The sequence below is a fragment of the Aspergillus nomiae genome (assembly GCF_001204775.2).
Source record: "Aspergillus nomiae NRRL 13137 chromosome Unknown contig00009, whole genome shotgun sequence".
NCBI lineage: Eukaryota > Fungi > Ascomycota > Eurotiomycetes > Eurotiales > Aspergillaceae > Aspergillus > Aspergillus nomiae.
Window position 1 is genome coordinate 86,348 of NW_015378064.1, and position 17,868 is coordinate 104,215.

Consider the following 17,868-nt stretch of genomic DNA (forward strand, 5'->3'; position numbering starts at 1 on the left):
CATCATTTCGTGTCTATTTTATCCATATAGATATCTATCTCTTGTCTGTTCGTAACTTGTGGCCTATCTATGATGCCCGTTCATGATCACCCCCAGATACATGTACATCACTCATCCCAATTCCATACCATTATGTTCAATGACAGTCGTCAACATCGCGGAAGCCAGCTCCACTTCAAAAATAAAAAGAGAGGAAGCCACTACAGTCGTCTAGACCAGTCGCTCAACAACCAGCTCGCCTCCTTCATTTCCCTCTCCGATTTGGACCAAGCCACCGGTCTCCAGCTTCTTCTTCCACTTTCCAGACTCGTACCGGGCTAAAATGAATGTAATGCGAGCGGCCTCACCTGGGTCAGCCGTTTCTGCAACAACTTCGGAGGGCGTGAAGGTCCAACGACCAAAGGCCCAGTTGAGGATATAATGTCTAGTCGTTCCGTCCTGGGACGCAGCGGGTCTGGGTTCGGCCAGGGCATCCGACGATTCAGCCGGAGGCGACTGTGTGGAGCAACGCATGATACCTTTGATCCGGTAGACTTCATCCTTGGGTGCAGAGAGCAGCAACTGCTCCAGGGCAGACACGTCAACGGTCTGCTCAGGCTGGGCGGACTTCAATGTGACCGACAGCACCTCAACCTCGGACTGATGACCATGCTTATGTCCATGACCATGCTTATGATCATGATCATGATGATGCCCGTCGGTAAGTCCAGCGCCATCATCCTTCGCAAACAAAGCCCCATCAATCCCCAGCAACACATCCTTGTCCACCCTCCCCTTGTCCGACTTCACGTACGGAGTCTGCACCTCCAGATCTCCCACGCGGTCCAGGCAAACATCGAACCGTCTCTCCGACACCTTCTCCCACTTGTTGAAAATGATCAAATCCGTGTACTTCGCCTGCAACTTCGCCGTATACGATGTATCCTCGTAGCCCTCCCAGTTCTCGACGTCGATCACACTGATCACCCCGTCCAGCACAAAGCTGCCCGGCTGTTCGCGCTCCAGCCGGTTCACCTCCATCGCCAACGTCGCGGGGAACGCGCTCCCGCTGGTCTCGATCACGATGCGATCCGGCTTGACCTCCTCGCGGAGCTGGTTCAGCGCATCGCTGAGCTGGCCGACGAGGTTGCAGCAGATGCACCCGTTCAGGAGTTCGCGGACCCCGGAGATGGATTGTGTCGAGGCGAGCTGGGAGTCGATCGCCACGTCGCCGAATTCATTCTTCAAAAGCGCCAGACGGTAGTTCTGCGGGAGTTGTGGGATGAGGTTCAGGAGGAGGGTAGTTTTTCCGGAGCCCAGGAAGCCGGTCACGATAGTGATAGGGATCGGTGACATTTTCGCTTTATATACCGTATGGGTCGGTTGGAATCGTCGGGGTTCTTGTCTATGGATCTATTTTTTTCAGGTGGGTATGTATATGCGATGCGAAAAAACAAGTCTATAGATCTATAACATCCGCCGTAAAGACTGTGGACAGAAAGCAGCCAATATATGGGTCGATCGGGAAGAATGGATTGATTCCGATAAAAAGCGGGCGGAGGGGCAATGCCGCGGGCGCCGCTATTCCCGATTGGTAAAAGCCCTAACATATGGATACTCTTGCTTTGACTGATTGGCATTACTAGCCACCAGGCTTGGTTTTTTGAATGAGATAAATATTCGATTTGTTCCAACAATATGAATCCAAACATTAATTCACTATGCATCTGGTCATCTTACAAGGTTTCCATATAGCACCCCAGAGCAACCATGCGGTCTAGTTATAGTATAAGCGTTAAATTAATGTTAGATCCCAACCCACACAGCGTTACTAGGTAGGCCTAGAGTCCAAGCTCTCTTTTCTCCATTGCATATACTCGGTAGGCCGGTCGGTTTACTATATCAACATTCTATACTGAGCCCAAGAGCTTCGACAAAGTCTCAAACAACGCCCGTCGCTTGTTGAGAACCTCGTAGAACGTCTTCTCATCGGCAACACTGCCAACCACCACCTGATCCTTACCAGCCTGAAATCCCGCGAATGCCTCATCGATGAACTGATCCAACGGCATACCGACCTTCCGCCCGACTTCTGGTGTCATGTAATCGTGGAGCTCACCTATGACCAAGTTAGTCCAGAAGGAGAAAAGAAGCAATGACTGGAACTGACTCTGCACAGCGGGCGGAGACAACTCGATCACCTTGACATTGGTCGACTTGAGCTGCTCCCTGAAACAAAGAACGAATGCATTCAGCGCTGCTTTCGCGGCCGAATAAGCCGGCATGGGGCAAGCAGGGACAATCGCGAGGTTTGTCCCGGTACTGTAGATATTTAAATCAGCCCTGTTCGTATTACACGCCCACTATATATATAGACACAATCACATGAAAGAAAAGACAAGAAACTCACAAGATGAAGCTAACAGGCTCCGTCTTCGCCGTAAGATACGGCAAGAAAGCATGAGCAAGAGCCACCACACTTGTGAAATCGACATGGACTTCATTGAGGAACTCATCCAGCTTGAATGTCTCCTGGCTCGTCAGATTGTGGCGATGTTGCACGCCTGCATTGAGAAAGACACAGTCGATATCTGGGTGCTGGGCGAACGCTTCTTTGGCGAATTGAGTCGCTTGCTCGGTCTTGCTGATGTCGAAGGCGATCGCACTCGCTTTGTCTTCGCCGTGTTGTCGCACGAACGAGTCCAGTCGATCTTGACGTCTTCCTACGGCTGTTACTTTGGCGCCGCTTGCGATGAGCCGGTCGGCCATTGCTTTGCCAATGCCTGAGGTCGCGCCGATGAGGAGGAAGTGCTTGTATGGGAAAGACATCCTGACTGTGGCTATTGGGGTGGATGTTCTGTTTGGTGTTTATGCCTGAAATGGTGGGCTTTGTTGTTATTACTGTTGAAGCTGAATGAGGTACATTCAGAGAGGTACCCTCTCCAATATTTATATCACATCTTGTACAGTTGACAAAAGTATTCTAATATGGTGTTCAGTGTGTGGTCCGGGGAGATTCAAGCAAACCTGGATATAGAACAGGAAGACTCGATCTCCGGCCCCGGAGACCGACAAAGAAGAAAACAATATACACCCATTCTGCCACCCCCCACCGCCTGCTTCGGCTTAATGACTTATCGCCGACGAGAAGTCAATCCCATTGCGCGTGCATTACTTCACTGTTCCACGGCACGGTTGGACAAATGGAGAACAAAGAACAGAATATGGCTGCCTTGGGCGTGGGTTAATTTGTTTCCTAAGCGGGCAACCCATGTGGGCTGCTTGGCCCAGCCTTGTAGGGCTGGACTCACAATGATATCATTCCTCCCCGTTGATGTCATCGGCGGGAACGATGAGGAGGTTCAAGTAGATCATAATAGCCTCTTGTGTACTTTTCGCAGAACTCGTCGATCAAAGATAAACTTTTAGCTATCGATTTAAGTGGATGCGATTTTGGTCATGGAGCCAACTGTGAACCCTACAGCTGTAGACCGTACTGCGTCTACTACTACAGCCAATACGGCTGCGATTCAAGGACAAGCCTGTGATGTGCCGCGTAATGATTCTTCAGCGGCTTCGGGGAGTTCACTCTCAGATGTTACGAATAGCATCGCCAGTGTCGCGGGGAATTCGATTAGCGAGGCTAAAAACAAGCTCGCGACTGTCGCCTCCGATGAATCGGTTCAGAGTGTGTGGGAGCAGGTTCGCTCGATGGCTACCGGAAGAAATGATGAGACTCAAGGTAAGTTCGTTCATTCCCTTACCAGTATTACTTTGTTAGACTAACATCATGTTGGAGAAGTCGATACCTCACCCAGTCAGAACGAGATCGACCTTATCGATAACATGGACAACGAGAAGATTGCCGAGTTCCTCCGAGAAAAGAATAGAAGCGATGCTCGCCTACCAAAGAGAAGATAGAGGCTTGTATGTCACATTTATGAGTAACGCCAATCTTGCAAAAGAACCTCATTGAAAGACAAAGACCAAACTATGAAGTAAAATGTACACCCATGTGGATAAGATATTGCTCCCTGAACTCCCACGATTCCACGCGACTCTACAGAACCGCTTTGAATCCCCTGTCCGAACCGCGATCCAGGCCCAAAAAGTCTGCCACTTGGCCGAGATGATCAATGCCCCAGAAACCCTCCGTCTCGCCCTTGACATTGGTGCACTCAAACCATGGAATGCCAAAAGCACCGGATTTAAACGCTTGATCGGTGTTCGCCTTCAAGCGCTCCTTGACCTCTGCATGGCCCATCTGCGAATTGAGAATTAGCATGTTGACAATCTACCAGCAAAGTAGGAAAGAGAATCCACGAACAGCTTGCAGAATTTCCTGGGCCCCATCCTTGCCAAAGACACTCTCTAGCACCGGAGTAAAGCCTTCGACCTGTCCGATCTTAGCATTCCCCTGCACCCAGAACGAATGATAGAGGGCCTCGATAGTCGGGACAAGCTTCCCCGGCGCCTTCACCGAGACGGCACAGAGCGCGCGTTCGGTCGCCAAAGTCATCGGCGGGAAGCCTTCCGGGGTGTCCTCAACCATGGGAACGGAGAAGTATCGTGCCCAACGGAGCCGTTCCTTTCCGATCCAGACATCTTTGTCTGGATTAAATGCAATGTTAGCCATGGTATGGACCAGGTAGAAAGTATCAGAGAATCTCTCTCACTCTTAATATTCACGGGAGGCGTATTGCCGCAGGCGTTCATCAATCCTCCCAGGAAGATCGGGACATAGGTGATATTGCATTTAGCGAAGATGGGGGAATTCTTCGAACGGGTCAGCCGGCTCGTCCAAATGTAAACTTATTTGTAAATGGATCTTGGGGTTTATATTCTGGTCATAATGGCACACATACTCTCAATACATGGAATGCGATATACCCGAACGGGCTAACAATATCCAAATATAATGTGATCCGGGGTGCAGCCATGGGGGTCTAATTTGGTAGCGTTCAAGCACGCCTTGGAAACTTGATATGGTTGAATGAGATGAAGTGAACCGTCTGAAGCTGCCGGTCGACTTGCTGCTCCCCGCACTTTTATACCCTCGTGTCATTGGCTGGTGGGTGATCTGCCAGTTCCTTATGCCGAGGCTCGGATTTGGAACGCTTTCCATCGGTCGCGTTAGGCTTGACCTCTGATCTATGATCAATGGTCAATGAGCCTGGTGCAGCTGATCTAAATAGTTTTGGGGTATACATCTGCTGCCATGGTTACAAGTGTCAATTGGTATGATGGTCCTTGGTCCAAGGATCTGAGGGGTCCTCAGGTGTATATATAATGTGGAAGGAGCCTTGATATCCGTGTTGGCACTTTAGACCTCTTGATAAGAATCACTGTAATATTCGAATGCACCTTCCTGGAAATCTACCAGTGGTTGTCTCTATGCAAAGGAAGCTGCGAACAAGCCATGGCCTTGCTTCAGATCCATATGAAAAAAGCACGCTTAATGCCTTCACCCATTCAAACTACAAGTTACTACAGCGCAGGCGTCATATTTATTGCATATCTTCTCCCCGTGTGACTTATTTTAGTATAGACTATGGCTGCATCCGCAAACATGTCCCGCTCTGACACGGCCTCATGGGCGGACAAGAACCGAATGCCCGTCGGTGCGCACTACGCGGATACGTCAAGTTCAGATTCCTCGGAAGATTTACTCGCAGATTTGAGTGACTGGTCGGACCAAGAATACCTGCAGGACTCTGTGACTCGAAAGCGTCGGCATGGCGTCTATTTTCATCGGCCTCCGGTTTGGGTCTCCAGTTCCTCTCAGACGGAGGACCAGGCTAGGGCTTTTGCAGACTGCAAGATGTGTCATAAATCTGGGGAAGAGTGCATTTGCGATAGTGATAGTCTTCGCGAGACTCTGGACGCCTTGTATAAGGAACGTGGGTCTAACACTTGGTCAATGAGCCATGACCACGGACTCTTCTGTAAAGTCACAGCTGCCACGGCAGATGCCCTTGCTGATATCGATGCTAGCGCGTCAGGATCAGCGGGTGTTCCTCTTCTAGTGAGTGACATGATCGTACTCGTGACACGTATGCCATACTGATTGATTGCATTCAAAGGTAGACTGGGATGGCCACAAGCCGAAGTGGCGCAACTCAACTTCAATCACCGCGAGCAGCTGGCTGGATCGCCCCTTATCTTCAAACGAGCCTTTGCGGAATATTCCCTCATCAGGGTGTTCCTATCGCCAAGTAAAGCCAGGTCTTTGCACGCGCTTAAAATTCCAGAAGGACATACGGCTCGATGCCGGGGAGAGATGGGCTCTACAAGAGGGGTCACTGGTGATTTGCATCGATCCCACGTATACCTTGCTTGACCACGAACGACGATCGGACGAATTCGAGATCGTAGAGGGTGATGTCTACGTTGTTTGTCGCATATATGCAGACCTGTGGGCTCTCTGTGTCAAGGCTTCGTTCATACCCTCGTGTGAACCATCTCCTGGAATAACGAACGACTCTATCCGTCTGGGCTTCCTGCCTCTCTGTGCAGTGACATTGGCAGCAAACTTTAGTGCCTTTTCCAGGCGGTGTTCCTGGCTTGCTCGTACTGACGCAGATGAGTCGATGTATCCTGGGAATGGGTTGCCCGTCATGCCTCCGTCTCGTTCTCACAGCCTCACAGCTAGCAAGCAAATTTTCAAAGGGAACAAGCATCACCTCATGTTACCTGGTATAGCCTATGATACCTTTCAAAACACTTCCTTAAGCAGTGACTCGGATTTCATCCCTCTAGACTCTACCCTTGAGCAAGTTCTGTCCCGGGTAGGGAGCCAGAAGCGTCGGCCAGTCCGCTCAGAAGGTCGTTTTTCCTTACACAAAATTTGGAACAATGTCAAGGCGTCAGGTATCTGGAAGCACGATCAAAGCAAAGGATCACTGTCGTATACGCCTAATAGCCGGAGTTCGAAAATCTGGGCGTCAGAAAGGGGCCGACACTATCTAGGTAAAAAGCGAAGGGATAGCTTCTCACCAACTGAGAAGTTGATGTGTCTGATTGGAACGTCTTGATGGTAGCCATCGAAATACCTGAATAACCATGGAGCTTGACGACTTGGATAGATTTGGGGAAATTATTGTATCATGGAACTAAGTCCTAGTCTCAGGTTGTGAAGTACGTGTAGTTGTGGAAAGACTAATGGGACTTTTGTGTTGATAAAACGATGACTTTCCAAAGAAGTCCGAATACTATCGACGGTAATTTACGTCTGTCGTAAACGATGTCTCCTTGCCATGATAAATCTATACCTGGGCGCCCAAACACTGAAGGCCGATCTGCAAGTGCATGTACGCAAATTCGACGTAGATATATGCAGTTACAAGAGCGCTGCATGTTACTGAGCAGCGATCACTACCCCATGGTTAGCCATTAGATGTATCATAATATGACGAGAACGCATTATCCCTGCGGCCAATTACAGCAGAGCGGAAAGGACCCAAAGAGAAACGAGAAAGCAGAGTCAGGATACGAAACATACTGTTATTTCGTATCTGCAAGTGAGAGGGTGAAAGAGGTCTTCTCATATCATTTTGCGCCAAGAGAATTGTTAATGAGCCGGGAGGTCTTTCACGTCGCGATGGACTTTGGATGTCTTGTCTTGTTTCCATAGCAATACAGTTCAATCTGGTCAAACTGGTCATGTTGTGAGGGCAATTGCATACTATGATGATGCAGGTTGGAGAGTCCTGATGACTCCATCAAGTCAAAGAAAACGGTCTCACTCTCATGTCGTCTTTTCAGTGCCACAAGAACGATAGCATCCGGTGACGACTGAACGAGACGGTCCAGGACCGAGATTAGTGCAGGTAAGCTGTCGGCATTGTAGGTACAGTCTGATACAAGGACGAGGTCGATAGAGCCGTTACAAAGGTCTTCTGGGAGCACTTCGTCCCAGTCCAAAGTTCGATACTCAAGGTTAGAGGATGGCGTTGGTTTGGCAACCGCTATGTTTTTCGCTACAATTTCTTCAACCTCTGGCAGGTCTGTGAGTAGGACGGAGCATTGGGGAAGTATTTGCGCTAATGCTATCCCGACAATGCCGCATCCTGATCCTAATTCGATGACACGAAGAGGAGCATTGCGTTCTGCTTGTAGTAGTTTTGAAAGTAGTGGTACTGTGATTGCTGAGTCTCCGGCAGCTAACTGCTGGAGACACATCACCGATGCAATGGCTGCATCCCTAATTTCTAGTCTTAGAGCCACGGGTATGCTATCGGAATGGAGAGGCCTCACCAGATATGACGGGCAATGCTATTTCCGGTTTCTTCCCATATTCTAAGGTCTAGGCGACCTTTCGGCCCAAAGCGTCTTTCGACGAGTTTCTCGGCTACCAAAGACTCTGACCCACCAAAAGGTGCACTCCATCCGGAAATCACCAGAGGAACACCAGGGTTTCCTAGTAGATTGTCTGGAGAAGGCGGATGGTGCTTTCCACGATCAGCTGCAGCGACACTTAGAACAATGGCATGCTGGGAAAGCTGTGGATGGAAAGGTCCCAATAATATAGCCAGCTCCCGTTTGCCAGCTTTCCAACTCAATGGCTCCTGATGTAGAACCTTTTCTGACTCCTTGAGAGTCAATGATACGACTAAATCCACGTCCTGGGCTAGAAACGCATCTCCCAAGTCCGTGGTGATGCAGATCAGCGCCGAAATAGACAAGGACCCCGCTTTCTGCTTCTGGACCCTTGGGGTTTTGAGAAAACGAATATAATAGACCATGATGACGGGAAATATATAGATTGAAACTATCTGGGTGAAAACCGATGGCTAGACTCTTGTGTACTATCTTTGAAAGAGGCACGTGGTCCGCTGACTAAGGCGAGGGTGATGACATCGTGGAGATCGGAGTTGTGTTCCTCAGGCTCCATCTTGACCCCAGGATCACCTCACCTCGCCTACTTTTAATAGAATTTCTCTGAAGCTTGCCGACAGGCATCGGTGGCAGCAAAATACCCCACTGGCTATTTCGATAGTTCAATGGGGCGTCTTAGGTGACGTTGGAGTGACTTGTGCACACCGCACCTAAAGTCGTTGCGTGACGGTTATCAACGTCCCCATCCCCCAACCGCCATCCAAGATGATGCGACCCAGAGACCCCCGTGTCCGCCAGACTATCAACCAGATCTCCCATAACCTTGAAACTGCAAACGAGACGGCTCAAGAAGGGCTGTATACCTTCTCCCACCACTACATCCTACCATGCTTCGCGACGATTGGGAACTGCATTTACGCATGCACCTCACCTTGCCTCCCAAGCCGGGAAGACCAGCTTCGTCGTCGGCGAAGGGTCGCGCCGAGGCAATTTTTGACTTCTATGATGATTGGGACAACGATGATGCCGACGACAGTTTACTGGGGTGGGGTACTGATGAGCTAGATCGCTTATTAGCGGGCAGTGGGTTGACGCGTGGAGGTTCTGAACAGCCCCGCAGACAACGGAAGATGAGTTATGGCACGCGGCGGGCAAGGAGAAAAAGTACCGTGTTGGTTCCAGATGACCGGAATGATCCGACAGTTATTCCAAGCTCATCGTTTCTCGGTTTCCTGGAACGATTCCCATGGAGGTTCGGGGCCCGAGGTTTAAAATACCAACCCTCCGTGGCTGACCTTCAAGAGCATCCTACCGGATTGCGGATGCATGCGCATGAAGATGAGCCTCTGATGGAGGCAGAGGGGGAGATTCAAGGACCGAGCTCTAATGGCAAGGCCGGAAGGTATCGCAGCTCAACCCAGTCGTCACGAGAAACTGCAAATTCTCTGAGTTCGCGTGGTGATCTGTTCCCTAGTGACGAGGAAGAAGATGCAGTACCGTTGGATGATGAGTTTGCTATGGCGTTGGGCAGCCGTCGAGGAACTGGTTTGGAGTCGGAAGATCAATTCAGTGATAAGCCTGCGAGTATGAGGTCTGTATCAGGCTCGTTTAGCTTGGCGTCGAAAGAGTCGAAGAAGCGAAAGAAGCGAAGCAGTCGACTACGATCTCCTCAAAATTCTTATATTGATGTCGCACAGGATATCACCGCTCCTTCAATAGTTGATCTACACAAGGAGGAGGAACAAGCAGAACGCCAGGAAGAATTGGAGATCATAAGGAAACGACTTGCTGCGCGACAATTGGCTTCAAGCCGCGGCCTGAGTCAAGCGAGAGACCAGGTATGCGAGTGTCGCCCGCTTCTACGTTATAACTGCGAAAGCTAACAAAACGAACGTCTAGTCCACTCCACAACCCCTTGTACTTCCCTCTCCAACCGTCTCTACGGAGACTTCCCGCCCTGAACTTTCTGTTAACACCCCCCACGAATCTGCAGGAGAAAGTGAACTCTCCACTGGAAGAATGTCTGGCGATTTTTCACAGACGGAACCATTCCCGCCTCTACCGCTGACATCACCGGCAGCAAGCGAAGGCCTGGAGCCTGAAGACCAGCCGGAATCAGCAGAAATCAACAGAGAAGATCCCCCGAATCATTGACCTGACAGCAACTAATAGTCAAAGTAAGGAACTACACCAGCATCTAAGTCAAGTGGATCTTTGGCACCAGAGCTCATGTACAGGTAAAGCAAGGTGCAGTGGCATCTTGTGCTATGTGGCAGCCATATAGCTTTGTACAGTATAACGACTGATGAAATGACATATCTATACCCGATACGATCAAAAAGGAATGAAACGTGCTAGACCCTTATGCTTTTACATCAAAGCTAGTAGCCTGTAGCTTCAACAAAGAGGTGTCTGTTCCCAATAGAAAGATAGTTCATGATCTATACTCAACACGGTTGTACTAGATCCAACAAATAAATCATAGCAAATAGTGATCATTGCCCGCTGCTTTCCCATGGCCGAATGCTGGATTAAACCTTGACATTCGCATACGAGCCAGCTGTTCTGTGGAACCCCACTGTTTGTTGGAGTCAAAGCTATTGGGGCTGGTGGCGGTCAGGCCATCGGTGTACCTTGCCGATGACATTGTTGGATGCTGCGAGAGCTCAGCCTGTGTCGAACCGACTGAAGGCCCTTCGAAAAGCCAGGACGGGTTTGCGAGTGACATTATCTCTTGATCAAATATTGTCCATGAATGCTCCAAGTTGGATGGTGGTAAAGGTAGCTCATTGCTCATATCAGGGGGAGTGTGCATGCTCTGCATGCTGGACTGAATCCGATCCGCAAGCACTCTATGAATGCTAGGTACCGAAGGATCGCTTCGCTCTAGGCTGTTGATATGTGTTTGGATAAGACCCAGATCTAGAAAGGATGAGTATGTTAAATGGCCTTGCTTGAGAAAACAATATCTCCATACCATCTTGGCGTATCATACCATCCTCCACACCCCGCAAGAGGAGCATCGCGGCCCATGTTATCATCTGTATCATTTAGTCTTCATTTGTGGCCTAATATTGCGCGGGTGTACGCACTATGAGGTCCCAGTTAGACCATATACTAGCATCATCTTGGCGGAGTCGTAGCACGGTTCGTGCTGATACTAGCAATTCATGCCTTTCTGATGGAGTAATGTTTGTGGAGCTCATGTCAAATCCGCGGGCTGGATGATAGATCGACAGCACATATAGTTTGTGAAGGTGGTATTGTAAAAGAATGAGTATTCCTTGACGGTCTGATGGAGAGGGTTCTTCGATAACAACGTTAGCACAATTCCACTGAAGACCAAATCAATTTACGCCTACGAGATGTCCCATTGTATCGGACAAGCCAGTCATCAAGTCTCCGTGCCCAGAGTCGGATAACCCTCGAGTCTTCCTCCGTGAAGGGTGTACGGACATGACTTATGGTGTCGATTCCAGTGGAGCTAACGAAGGACCATATAGTAGGTAGGCCCCGTCCCACAAAATGACTGAGTCCCTGGTGCATAATCTGTGTTAGACCTCGATATGCATCCCCCTCGTGGCTGTTTAATTGTTGGAGAGCTGGAGTAGGTGGTTGCCTAGGTAGGAGAGGATGACACATGTGCATGGAGGCATGCTCGATATCAATCACCTAAGGTAATTAACATTACCCCTAAAGCGCCACAGGTCATGTAGTTTTACCTGAATACCAGAAAGTAGACCACACCAGTCTTGAGACAAGTCATCCAAGTCAGTTGGGCAACTGTCTAGCAAGAGTCGGTAAGCAATTGCTATCCACTTGTCAGTGGTCTCAATGTAGGCCTCAGATACCAGACTAGCCATTATAAGGCCCAGGATATTCTGGAACGTCTTGTCTTCATCTTTACAGCTTTGATGATTCTGACCTGCAGGATGTGATCTAAATCTGCCGAGGACATTTGGTAGAGGAGTTGGGATAACCAGTTCAGTGATTGCATCACAAGTGGCTACAAAATACTCACCTGCCAATGATGCGAGTTCCTTGATTGGGTTATGGAGTGCAGATATGTAGAGCACGGAAGCAAGCAACAGTGGCGAAGGGGATGAGAAAGCTCTGTGGTCTTTTAGAAAGTGCAATAGCGGTAGATTATTGAGAAATCTATGCTTTTATGAGCTCCCGCCATTCGGAAGAATGAGGGCGACGAAGCAACATACGTTTCCCATAGACCCTTAACTGTGGGGTAGGACCAAAGACTACTATCTTGTGGTGGGCGAGATATGAGTCTCAGATGTCTGACAGCTTTCGAGAGTTCGGAATTTGGCACGTTGGTCTCTTCGTCTTGATCCGAATCAGGCCCAATTGCCCCTGCGGCATATCTTCCTTTATGAATCCCTAGAATGGATTCAATTCGGTCCAGCCGATTGAGAACTGACCCTGCAGTTGGATCAGACTGTGCCGAGTGAGGCAAGAAAGTTGGGCATTGTCCACCCTCCGCTAATGACACAATCTCATGGGCAGGGGCAGCCTGAAATCAGTAAGCATAATACACCCCTAAATCACTCTCGGAATTAGTGCCAACATTAGACCTAGGCTTGAATACACAAGCGGCGTTTGCGTGGCGACATCGACGACATGGAGGAGTCCCATCGACCTCGCATTTCATCTTGAAGCCTGTCAACACATTGTTCGCACGACGAAGGTATCTTACTAGCGCCTAACCTTCAACCTGCGGCAGTTGACTATACACTGTCAGGATCTTGGCAAGTGTTGCTTACATGCAACATAACGGGTCCACCTACCACATGCTTTGGTAGGCTTGGGGCCCAGCACAATTGCATCGCTTTTCTTCATAATGATGGGCACGGTGGCATGGCATGGCATTGCATCCTTCTCTAATATTTGGCCTGGTGAATAGAGGTCATTGAGATCATTATCTAGGATAAAACTGCACAGCCCAAGATAGCCACAAGAGACAAAGATAAAGAAGGACTAAGCAGTAGACCACGAGATCTACATGACCACGTGAGAGGCACCACAACAATAAATGGGGGCCGTCATCCGTCAGATCTTTGGATTATATTTTGGTGAGTGAACAATTAAATTATCGCCGTGGTCTTACGCTCACTCACGGGAAGTATCATGTTCCTATGTAGTACAAGAAAGGCCGCCTTTTCGGTTACCTCAGACATGCAAGGAGCAGAGAAGACTGTTCCTTTTTCCTTGGATTATTACAACCACGACTATAACTTCGATACGGCTTCCAATGCCACGGCACAGACACAGGTAACACACAACTCGCTTTCAATGGAGATACCAACAGGTGCCATTCGTCCACAAGGTGTGTAATACTCTGTCTGATATGTTCTCACGTTTTTAGTCCGCCCTGCGTAGGCTGACAGAGATTTCAGGGAGGGTCTGAAAAACGGAGATCAGAAGTGTACCGTTAAGGGGTTCACATTCCGTTTGATCTTGCGCTTGATTATTGCCTTTTCCTGCCCATCAATAGGACAAGGAAAACAGCCATCTACCGATCATGGAAATGAAGATCGGTAATGGAGAAGGTGTTTCTGCTCTGGAGACGCGCGTTCATGGTGTGCTGGTTGTGCATGGTAGTACATATGCACTGACCAAAGAGGGGGAGAGAAAAAAAAAGGCGAGTGGGGATATGAGGTATAATACAAAGCCAAAGTCTATATACACATAAACACAAAGGTCATATAAAAATACAGGGATATATGATACAAGTGCTCATCCAATATTCAAGTCATGAAGAGTTGATACTTTCCAACGTCTAGGCGGTAGTAGAGGCGTCCTCGGGATATGCTTCAGCTTCACCAGCGTTCATGGAAAGCTCCGCACCTCCCAATCCTCTGCCCAATCCTTTTTCTCGCCCAAAAGGCACACAGATTGCCGGGGGCCGTCCACCAAGAAAGTCTGTGCAACCTCATTAACATCCCTCGCAGTGACATCGAGGAGCTGCTCTCTCCAGCGCTGATCCATTTCATGCGTGACGCCACTCATGAAATATCTGGATCCTTCCTCATCAACACTCATCGGGGCGTCCAGGCCTTGGAAGATACCTAGTTTGGCCTCGTTTAATTCCCGCTCAGACCAAGAACGGTCACGGGCGAAAATGCCGCTGTTCTGGAATACCTTCAGAGTATTGAGGGGGTTCGGGTCCCGATAACTGGTCAAGGCAAAAATACCCTTGACCGGACCGTTGCTGGCTGCGGCACCATACGCACCTCCTTTCTCCCGAATCTCCGGGTGAAGATAGTTATGTGTAAGGAGTTGAGAGAGCACGCTAAGTGGTGCACTGGATTTGTGAACGAACGGGACCGTTTGCATAGCTAGCCCCGAGTAGTAAACCTTGTAAGGCATATCGTAAAATGCTTTACTAGAAATTTGCTGCATTGAACCGGCATCCACAGATGTAGGTGAGCGGATCTGGGGCAAGCCAGCCAGCCATTTCTGCAAAACGCCTTCATTCTGATGTGCGCTGCTCGGTTCACACACCATGCGAACACGGAAACTAGATGATTTGGAGATGGCGAAAGATTGGATCAAACGAAGTTTCTCAATCAATTCTGCCAGCCGTTCGGGTGAGGTCTCAGCATCGCGCAGGAGATTAGCAGTGGCCTGGAGCTGTGCCAGACCAGATTGCTGCTCCTGTACCCAAAAGCTGCGAGAAAGACTTGCTGCTGCAGCATTGAGAGCAAAACGATGACCTGATGCGGCAACACTATCCAGTGCGCCATTTGTAGTCAGTCGCAATAATTCCTGGATCATAGCTGGCGCATAGGCACTAGTAAAGTCCGTCTCCGTGATAAGAGTGGTCAGAATTTCTAACATGTCGGGAATATTCTGATCCAAAGCGAAACCAGAGAACTGAAGCCCCTCGTTAAACTTGCCTAGTTCAGTTGGAGACGAAGTGTGGAATGTGGACGATGAAACCCCGCCGGTCTTCAGCTTAATCAAGTCTTCCCATTGTTCCATGGTTTTATTGGCAGTGCCCAAACGCATAACGCAATCGTTGAACAAGGGCATGAGCAGTCGAAGGTCATCCGGGAGGTCTTCAAAGGCATTCAATGCTTGGAAATACGTCAGGCCATTGGTGGGGGCCTCGCGCCAGACAACATCGATATCGTCGACCTTCGACTCCCGCACCGGCTTGCGCTCTTTCTCTCGAGAAATGTCCTCAACACGCAGGGAAGGTAAGCATCCGAGGTCAGCATGTTGTGCCTCCTCTTGCGTCTTGAGCAACTGCAACTCCTGCTCCCGGAGAGTAGAGATAGCTTTCTCCATAGATCCATGTTGCTCAACAAGTTGACTGAGCTTATTTTCCTTCCGAACCATTTCCTGCTGGTCTAACTCTTGGTGATATGTAGGCGTGCCAACCATGGTAAATGTCAGGCAACTCTCGTTCATCAAGTACTTCTGCATCAATGACTCCAGATAGCCCCCTTGCTGGTATCTCTTTTTGAATTCGTTGATAACCTCATTCCAAGCGAGCTCCTTCATTGGGTTTACACCGTTGAACCATGAGGAAATAGTCTTCTCCATCACACCAATACCGAAGTTTGCCGTTTTGTGTCTCAGCGCGAGTTCTAACTGGTGGAGGAAGCCTTGAACCTTCTCGTCACTGAACCCAGCAGAAAGACTGTCCTGATACACCTTCTGAATAGCTTCTTTGACCTTTGGAGAATCCTCCTCGCCAACGCCAGTGAGGCCGACAGAGAAGATAGGTACTCTGCCAGAGGTATCAAGGCCAGTGTTAGGAGTAAATGACGAGCCCAAGCCGCTCTCGATCAATGCGCGGTACATCGGAGAGCCATAGCCATCTAGCAGCAAGGAGGACAAGATGCCGGCTGAGAACGTCTCAACAACGTCGCTTGTGTCTCCTAGATACCAGGAAGTCGAGGTCTTATATTGTTTGTCTGCGTCGGCGAATGTATCAATAGGTCCTGGAACAGTTATGTTTGAAGGACCGCGGCCAAGGTCAATGGGAAGCTTGACAGAGGTGTCAGCCTCTCCCTTCCCAAAACCGTCCAACACATCACCAATCTGCTTCAAATGGGCACTGAGAGGCATATCACCGTAGGTCAAAAATTTGGCGTTACTAGGATGATAGTTTCGCTTAGAAAACTCAACCAGTTGCTTGTGTGTCAAGTCTGTGATGTACTGGGGATCTCCTCCAGAATTGTTAAGCGCCGGGAAGATGCTCTCCCTATACTTAATATAATAAAGGTAGTTTGCGTCTGATATCTGGCCTTTCATTTCGTTATAAACGACGCCTTTGAACAAGACATCCTCCGGCTTCCCGTCCTGGGTGTTGCCAGCGCGGGGGTCTTCCGGTCCCAATCGCCATCCTTCCTGTCTGAAATCTTCTTCCTTGAGCAGCGGGTGAAGTGTGGCATCCAGGTAGACTGATAGAAGGTTTTGGAAGTCTTGCTGATTCGTTGTGGCGAATGGGTAAGTAGTATGGTCAGCGGAGGTGAAAGCATTCATGAAATTCGAGAGAGACCGGGGGAGCATCTTAAAGAAGGGATCGCGGACGGGGTATCTATTGAGATATTTCGTATAAGCATATGATCTGTTTGACAGCAGGGAAACGCCTGTTCAAAACATCTTCCATAAGGCTTGGTCTGAGCTTGAGCTAGGAAATTCTTACTTTTCGCTACCGCATAGCGTAGTATGTTCCAAAATATGGGGAACGCCTGTGGCATCGGGAGGATTGGTCTTGAATCCCACCCCAAACACATTGTTCTTGTCTTCCCTCGCCACATGAAGGTAATCTGCATCTGTTTTGTCATGCTTTAACCGGACCGCGGTGAGGTGTAGCTCTGGGACGTGCTTCTTCTCCTGAACGGTGAAACCATGAAGTTGTTCTCCCACATTAGGGTAGCTCTCGAGGTTAGTTACTGTCGATGCAGCTCTCCGAAATTGATTCCACCGAAGTGAAGGGTTGTTGGACCTTAGCCAGCGTCCATAGCTAGGCTGTCGCAACACAGGCACTCGGCTTTTGCCTGCCCCCAGAGAAGAACGCAACATCACGCTGCACAATGTGAAATAAGACAAGGAAAACCTAGGGACACTACTAATAGAGCTGCGGAGTTTTTTTGAGGTACGCTCTGCCCTTAGTAAGGTTCTTCGCCCGGCAAGAAAGTCCGCTGCCGGTTGTAAGGTACGAAGGCAATGGATCGGAAGAACCACTCGCACGGCGGCCGGACGGACCGGGAGGAAGTGTAAAACCTGAGGCACGCAACGAAATGGAGGTAGACACTCTTCAAATGGTCCAGGGACTTATATGAATGACCGTCCAAGGATGTGTAATTGGGTTTGGGCAATTGGCGAGAAGGAAAGCGTGGCAGTTGGAGAGGTTGGAGAACTGAAATGGATTGATATTAATCATTGGTTGCCAAGAGAAGTTTTCGAATCGGGGTTAGTGCTGGTCAAGTGCGCAACATCCCCCCTCTTACCACTCACTGGCTTCCATTCGATCCTCTCTTCCCCGGCAAAAGATTCTCGAAAGACCTGCCGCTACCTCGTCGA

The 17,868-nt window shown here is 49.3% G+C and overlaps 8 protein-coding genes across 8 annotated transcripts; 3 read left to right on the plus strand and 5 right to left on the minus strand.

The window, feature by feature from the left end:
• Positions 1-210: 210 nt before the first annotated feature.
• Positions 211-2,808, minus strand: ANOM_000867 (uncharacterized protein; the record flags this gene model as incomplete). Its single annotated transcript, XM_015546125.1, has 4 exons — positions 211-1,392; positions 1,896-2,098; positions 2,150-2,301; positions 2,390-2,808. 4 exons carry the CDS (start codon positions 2,806-2,808, stop codon positions 211-213), a joined length of 1,956 nt encoding a protein of 651 aa, XP_015411685.1.
• A 630-nt stretch (positions 2,809-3,438) lies between these two features.
• ANOM_000868 (uncharacterized protein) lies at positions 3,439-3,900 on the plus strand (the record flags this gene model as incomplete). Its single annotated transcript, XM_015546126.1, has 2 exons — positions 3,439-3,721; positions 3,782-3,900. 2 exons carry the CDS (start codon positions 3,439-3,441, stop codon positions 3,898-3,900), a joined length of 402 nt encoding a protein of 133 aa, XP_015411688.1.
• Positions 3,901-3,975: 75 nt separating this feature from the next.
• On the minus strand, positions 3,976-4,966 carry ANOM_000869 (putative 2-hydroxychromene-2-carboxylate isomerase). Its single transcript, XM_015546127.1, has 4 exons — positions 4,845-4,966; positions 4,656-4,755; positions 4,307-4,590; positions 3,976-4,243 (listed from the first exon to the last, which is right to left on the minus strand). The coding sequence occupies exons 1-4, from the start codon at positions 4,917-4,919 to the stop codon at positions 4,040-4,042; spliced, it is 663 nt and encodes a 220-aa protein (XP_015411687.1). The 5' UTR covers positions 4,920-4,966; the 3' UTR covers positions 3,976-4,039.
• A 561-nt stretch (positions 4,967-5,527) lies between these two features.
• Positions 5,528-7,013, plus strand: ANOM_000870 (uncharacterized protein; the record flags this gene model as incomplete). Its single annotated transcript, XM_015546128.1, has 2 exons — positions 5,528-6,004; positions 6,063-7,013. The coding sequence occupies exons 1-2, from the start codon at positions 5,531-5,533 to the stop codon at positions 7,011-7,013; spliced, it is 1,425 nt and encodes a 474-aa protein (XP_015411734.1). The 5' UTR covers positions 5,528-5,530.
• A 556-nt stretch (positions 7,014-7,569) lies between these two features.
• On the minus strand, positions 7,570-8,723 carry ANOM_000871 (protein N-lysine methyltransferase family protein; the record flags this gene model as incomplete). The annotated part of the gene is made up of 2 exons (XM_015546129.1): positions 7,570-8,182; positions 8,236-8,723. 2 exons carry the CDS (start codon positions 8,721-8,723, stop codon positions 7,570-7,572), a joined length of 1,101 nt encoding a protein of 366 aa, XP_015411735.1.
• A 480-nt stretch (positions 8,724-9,203) lies between these two features.
• Positions 9,204-10,470, plus strand: ANOM_000872 (uncharacterized protein; the record flags this gene model as incomplete). The annotated part of the gene is made up of 2 exons (XM_015546130.1): positions 9,204-10,154; positions 10,216-10,470. The coding sequence occupies 2 exons, from the start codon at positions 9,204-9,206 to the stop codon at positions 10,468-10,470; spliced, it is 1,206 nt and encodes a 401-aa protein (XP_015411732.1).
• Positions 10,471-10,795: 325 nt separating this feature from the next.
• On the minus strand, positions 10,796-13,167 carry ANOM_000873 (Zn(II)2Cys6 transcription factor; the record flags this gene model as incomplete). The annotated part of the gene is made up of 8 exons (XM_015546131.1): positions 10,796-11,238; positions 11,294-11,357; positions 11,409-11,623; positions 11,679-11,988; positions 12,039-12,474; positions 12,531-12,841; positions 12,896-12,987; positions 13,116-13,167. 8 exons carry the CDS (start codon positions 13,165-13,167, stop codon positions 10,796-10,798), a joined length of 1,923 nt encoding a protein of 640 aa, XP_015411733.1.
• Positions 13,168-14,157: 990 nt separating this feature from the next.
• cym1 (pitrilysin family metalloprotease cym1) lies at positions 14,158-17,367 on the minus strand (the record flags this gene model as incomplete). Its single annotated transcript, XM_015546132.1, has 2 exons — positions 14,158-16,879; positions 16,988-17,367. The coding sequence occupies 2 exons, from the start codon at positions 17,365-17,367 to the stop codon at positions 14,158-14,160; spliced, it is 3,102 nt and encodes a 1,033-aa protein (XP_015411730.1).
• Positions 17,368-17,868: the final 501 nt, after the last annotated feature.